At 36.4% G+C, this 6,544-nt stretch overlaps 1 protein-coding gene across 2 annotated transcripts in view; it reads left to right on the top strand.

The window, feature by feature from the left end:
* Positions 1-739: 739 nt before the first annotated feature.
* Positions 740-6,544, top strand: part of LOC108269803 (sphingomyelin synthase-related protein 1) — an 8,403-nt gene continuing 2,598 nt past the window's right edge. Inside the window, exons 1-5 of one of the 2 annotated variants that reach the window (XM_017475836.3) lie at positions 745-853; positions 1,596-1,671; positions 3,827-4,400; positions 6,148-6,243; positions 6,436-6,544. The exon at positions 6,436-6,544 is cut by the window's right edge and continues 9 nt beyond it. In XM_017475836.3, coding sequence (XP_017331325.1) covers positions 3,829-4,400; positions 6,148-6,243; positions 6,436-6,544 — 777 coding nt within the window. In that variant the 5' untranslated portion in view covers positions 745-853; positions 1,596-1,671; positions 3,827-3,828. Of the gene's footprint in view, positions 854-1,595; positions 1,672-3,826; positions 4,401-6,147; positions 6,244-6,435 lie in introns of both variants that reach the window. The other variant, XM_053682694.1, reaches the window with a different exon arrangement.

Here is a 6,544-nt window from a genome sequence, read left to right as displayed (position 1 = left end):
GACTTGGTGCCAATCCATCACATACACACTCACACACCCATTCATACACTACGGACACTTTGGACATGCCAATCAGCCTACCATGCATGTCTTTGGATTGGGGGAGGAAACTGGAGTACCCGGAGGAAACCCTTGGAGCACAGGGAAAACATGCAAACTCCACACACACAGGGCAGAGGCGTGATTCGATCCCCAACCTCAGAGGTGTCACTAAGCCACCGTGCCCCCAGCTGGAGTTCTTCCCAATTCTTCCCAAACAGATATATATCAAATAGAGGATATCATATACATATAAACAACAATGTAAACAGTATAAACAAATGTAGATTTACGTAAATAAAAACAATTATAATAAACCACAAAAAAAAATCAAAAGGTAAGATTTTACACAAAAACTGCAAAATTGGAATACAGAATGCTTGTTTTAAAAGCGTACACATGGATTACACCCAGTTGAAATTCAGTTAACTATTCACTTTTAAATCGCTAGTTTTTAAGGTTCCCTTCACGACACATGACACCAGGCCACGCCCACAACCACCTGATTTCGGTCAAAAAAGTCGCAAATCCGTCTTGACTGCTGTTGTATCCCGAATATTTTATCACTAAATAATGTGTTGTTTGTTTTTATTTTTTCCAACAGAATTTGAATGGATTGTGTACCAAAAAAATAAAAGCCAAAATATTAATGCTTAATATAATCCCTTCACACCCACACGTGAACCGTGACACACTTCCTGTTTACATGCAGTGGCGTGGCTTGTGGCAGCATGGCAGTGACTCACACAGATACAAGTGATTCAGCGTCAGAGCTCACAGGGAGACGAGACTCTCTGATCACAGCACTGAGACGGTAAAGCGAGATACGTTATTACTAACATTAGAGCTGAATATTAATCGAGTGTTATTTTATTTGTTTTGAAATGTTACAGCTATTTAGTCATGTCTGTCTGCTGATCTAACACGTCTAAATCGTACTATTCAATTGTACTGTAGTTGTAAAAAACAAACAAAAAAAAAAAACGTGCATTTACTTGAAAACTTATATAATTTGCAGATGTAAATGTTTTCGCAACCAGGGTGATGTTTTAGATATAGAGAAGATATAGAGCTTCTCTTCCATGATTGAAGTTTTTTATTAATGTTATTTAAGTCAACCCCTTTTGGTATCTTTAGTTGAGTTATGGACAAAACCCTGGATCATGTCATACATTGACGCATGCAAAAATTACTGAAAGAACTATGAGTTTCACTTTGTAGTGTATTTTTGTAGGTTTGATAGGTTTTAAAAGAAACTTGAAAGTAATTAGTAATCTGATTACTTTGTACATGCAGTAATCAGTAATGTAATCAGATTACAGTTTTAAAGTATTAATTAGTCATCTGTAGTGTATTACTTTTTTTGACTAACTTACCCAACACATATGCACATGTCTGTTGATGTACAGAAATGACAGCTAGCACACAATTCTATTGCAGAGTGAGTTCCTAGTGTTGCTAGGGTTTTTCATTCTTTCATTTTACTTCCACTGTTCCTGGTGGGGGTTACAGGGGGAGCAGTCTGAGAAGGTCACTCTAGACTTTTCTATCCCTAGCCACAGATTCCAGGTCCTCCTGGGGGATTGCCAGACTGTAACACTACTGTCACTGACCTGATCTGATGCAATTGAGGTACTGAATACCCAGGATACTTAAACTCCTCCACCAGGGGAATGGTCTCTTCCAGGGGCAAGCATGAGAGCGTCCTACACTTTATTACGGGAGAGAACCATGGGAAATGAATAATGTTTTGTTTTTAAAGTGGTTATGAGGCACGGCTAAATTATCCCTGGGTGTGACTGTATGTTCGTGTGTGCTCTGTGATGGAATGCTGTCCCATCCAGGGTGTATTCCTTCTTCTGTTGCATGAAGTTCAAAATTCATGCAACATTTTGGACTGAAATTGCAGTACAATAGATAGCCAGTTAATGTATGTGATAACTCTAGTGTTGATGATTACATTGTCAAAACACTGTTATACATTTAACCAAATACTGTACAGTATCTGTATATCAATTGATCTAAAGCCAATACTGCTATAAAGTAATTTAAAAGGTAGAGAAGGGGCACATTATGTTCACAGTGTGTTCAGTCATGTTGATTTGACATCACTCCGTAAACGGGGATGGAACTGGTAGTTGAGAAGACTAGTTGACTAGTTGAAATTTCAAGTTGAGGGGGGCGTTATTGGTGTTTTTATCGGTTGTAGGTAGAGAATTACAAATTGCAACTTCACCTAAAACACAGCATGAGGATAATACTGTCCACCCTCTTCCGCATACATGAGCTCACAGACACCCATGATTGTTGCTGTGATTGACAGGGTTTAGAGAGTGTGCCATCCCGCCACTCAGAGAGCATGGCCGATAATGTAAATACGTTAATAAACCAATATACTTTACTGCAACCAATACACAGCCAACGTCCATAATACACAATATACATTGATAGTAAAATAAAGCAAATCTACACTTCGTTCATATAAAAACAAACATACACAACCCCCAACCCTCAGCCTAACCTATGTGCTAGTTTTAATCTCTCTCTATCTGTGTGTGTGTGTGTGTGTGTGTGTGTGTGTGTGTGTGTGTGTGTGTGTGTGTGTGTGTGTGGGGAAGGCGGGGTGGTTAGTCAGTGGAAATGCTGAGTTTGTCTCTAACAGAGAGGTGTTATTCAGAAGAGAGTTTAGTGTTGCTTCATAAGATGACGTCAAAAAGTTCCACGTGAGCCTGCATGAAAGAATAAACACACACACACACACACACACACACACACACACACACACACATGCACACTTGCAGCATGACAAGGTGGAAATTGCAACTTGATTTTCTCTGTTAGATTGTGCAATTCCTTACTTTCCAGTTCTGCAGATCTGTGGGAGAGCTGATTCTAGAAAAAAAGTAACGAGTGGTGATTTTCAGAGGTCTCACCTACACATGGTGGAAGTAGAGAACACGGACAGTGACTATTATTTGTATTATTATTATTATTATTACTATGATATTTAGAGTTTAATCAGACCATTGTGTGAGTCTGATCTGTTTCTTCCAGTTATTATCACTGTTATCGGTGAGGGAGTGATTGGGTGTGTAAGTGACAACAGCCCTTTGCCCTGATAATTGGAACAAATATTAAGCAATCCTTTTTCTATAGATAATGGGTGAAGTTGCAGCCACACACAGCATTACTCCATTCCAGTTTCAATACTCAGCCAGTACATATATACTGTACATCATTAAGAAAATGCTGCTTTTTAATGTCTACTTACACAAAACAGCTGTAAAGTAATTCTTTAGATAATGTTAGTCTATAACACAGCAGTGCTTTTGCCAATCCAATTATCATTATATACAGTAAATTAATTACAATTCATCGATCAGTAATGCAAGTGTAATGAAAATAATTATATTATTTATTAATCACAGATATTTCTTCAACATTCTTATATCCTGAGTTTGAAGCTCACAATCTAATATGGGTCTTCATGATGGGACTTCATGAGTCCATTTTGTTCCTGAACAAATTAATGATCAGCACTGCATGCTCTCCAGTTGTAGTCTATAAAAGATAACTGTCTATTAAAGAACACTTATAGTAAATGACACACATGGGTGTGAGCCCTTCTTCTTATTTGTACTATAGGATAAGACTATAAGTGAGGTAGGATGGAGGATAAGCAGGATATATATTATTCGGATAAGTAAAGCAAAATGTTATAAATGCAATAATTTGGTAACGCTGAGTATTACATAGCGGTTCTCATCTTCCTTCTTGTTCTGTGTAGATATGGTGACGGGTGATTGGGTTGAGGGCTGGAGCATTAAGGAGGTGGCTCTGTGGCTCAGGGAACATGGCTTCAATGACTACGTGGAGCTGCTCTGCACTAAGCACCGCGTGGATGGAGCCGCATTGTTGTGTCTAACAGAACATGACCTGCGATCTCCACCACTGCAGCTCCCACGGCTTGGAGACATCAAGAGGCTCGCACTCGCCCTCCGAGGGCTACAGAAACAACACGCACATCCACACACACCACTTAGTGACTCTGGCACAAATAGCGTGTTTCTCTCACATACCTCAGGATCAAAAAGCCATTTATGGAACCGCAGTGTGGACCCAAGCTACCCACAGTACAATGGAGTCGGCATGGCGATGTGGGAGGAGCATTGTCACAGTTACTCAAATGGGAAATGTAAGAAGGACTATGGCTACCTGGATCCAGAGGGATGGAAGACAGTCCTGAGCTCTGTGTATGTGATGCTGGTATTTGGTATCACCTCCTTTGTCATGGTGCTGGTGCATGAGAGGGTGCCTGACATGCGAACCTATCCACCCCTGCCTGATATATTTCTTGACAGGTGTGTATACGTGTGTGTGTGTGTGTGTATGTGTATGTGTGTGTGTATGTGTGTATATATATATATATATATATATATATATATATATATATATATATATATATATATATATATAATTTTATTATTTATATATATATATATATATATATATATATATATATATATATATATATATAATAAAATTATATATTGCGTGTATGTGTGTATATATGTGTGTATACAGTACGGTGCAAAAGTTTTAGGCACATGCAAAGAAATGCTGTACAGCAAAGATGCCTTCAAAAATAAAGAAATTAAATGTTTCTACATTTAAAAAAAATACTATAAAGTGCAGTAATAAATGGAAAAAATCACTATTTAGTTTGATGACCCTTTGCTTAAAAAAAAAAGAAAGGGAAAAAAAGTGTAGTCTCATGTACAGTTTTATAAGGAAATTAGCTGGTAAGATTTATTGAGCATCTTACAGAATCAGCCACAGTTCTTCTGGAGCCTTTGACTCTCGCACTTGCTTCTTATTTTTTCAGCAAAACCCAACAGCCTTCTTTTTTTTTTTTGTCTGAAAAATGGTCTTTTATGCTGTAACATAAGTAATATGCTGCTTTCTTTAATGACATACAGAATTTTTCTGTAACATTTTAATTGTGTGCTAGAAAAATAATGTTTGGAAATATAAAATGTTTTCTACTGAATCGATAATGTTGAAGTTATAAAATAAAAATCTATAAGAAAGTTTTTACAAAAAAAGGGTGCCTAAGACTTTTGCACAGTACTTTGTGTGTGTGTGTGTGTGTGTGTGTGTGTATATATATATATATATATATATATATATATATATATATATATATATATATATATATATATATATATATATATAAATATAAATATAAACAACTATACCACCACATCATTGATTATTTTCCCCTTTGTGTTTTATTATTCACTTAACTGAGATTATATATATATATATATATATATATATATATATATATATATATATATATATATATATATATATATATATATATATATATATATATATATATATAATCTCAGTTAAGTGAATAATAAAACACAAAGGGGAAAATAATCAATGATGGGGTGGTATAGTTGTTTGTTACAAGTTGGTTATTTTCCTATAGCACCATTGAAGCAAGTGTTTGATTCCTCTTATACCACAGCAATTTGTCAACTTTGTGTCTGTGTTTTCTATTTTTCACTCATTAAAGAACAACACGTTATGATTTATCTGTTTGTAGATGCCGTTAATATTATGATGCATCTGTAAAACAAGTTAGAACAACTATAAACCACAAAGCTGTCCTTGGACTTTCCCGTTTTGGAAAATGGAGTGTTACAAAGTGCTGACACAGGAGACTCCTTCCAAAAATACTAAACATCTCCTAAAGAGGAAACTTCACCATATAACAACTGCACACATTTTTTAAAAAATTCGTCCCTGTGCAAGTCCTTACTACAGAAATGATAGGTTATTACAGCAAGTACATGAATAAAAACCTGTGATTTGCTTTTGTGGCAGAACTACTGTCCTATTTATTTTTTTTTATATTAAATTAGTCAACACCTTCTGACCAATCACAATTGAACATTTAGCTGCATTGTGGTATAATGACAGTTAACTTAGTGTATATGTGTGAGAGAGAAGTCTATAGATGGATAAATAATAGGGGAGGGACTTACTGAATATAATTGTCATTTTCATTGAACTTTAATCCTGTGTATGGTTCAGTGTCCCTAGAATTCCCTGGGCTTTTTCCATGGCTGAGGCCTGTGCTCTCGTCCTGTGTTACATATTACTGCTAATACTGCTGCTGCACAAATACAGGTATGCATATAACCACATACATGCATTACATTTACATAAACACCAGTACATTTGCTCATGCATGTGCAGTATAACAAATATTTGAGCATCTTAGATCATTTCCAAGGGCATTCACCTTTAAATATAACCTTGTTGCTTCTGTATGTGTGTGTGTGTGTGTGTGTGTGTGTGTGTGTGTGTGTGTGTGTGTAGATCTATTATCTTTCGCAGATTCTGTAGTTTAACAGGGACCGTGTTTCTGCTTCGCTGTGTCACCATGTTTGTCACCTCCCTGTCTGTACCAGGACATCATCTGCAGTGC

The sequence above is a fragment of the Ictalurus punctatus genome, chromosome 9 (genome assembly GCF_001660625.3).
Source record: "Ictalurus punctatus breed USDA103 chromosome 9, Coco_2.0, whole genome shotgun sequence".
Taxonomy (NCBI): domain Eukaryota; kingdom Metazoa; phylum Chordata; class Actinopteri; order Siluriformes; family Ictaluridae; genus Ictalurus; species Ictalurus punctatus.
Note: the sequence above shows the minus strand (reverse complement) of the source record. Positions and strands in the feature narration are given on the sequence as shown.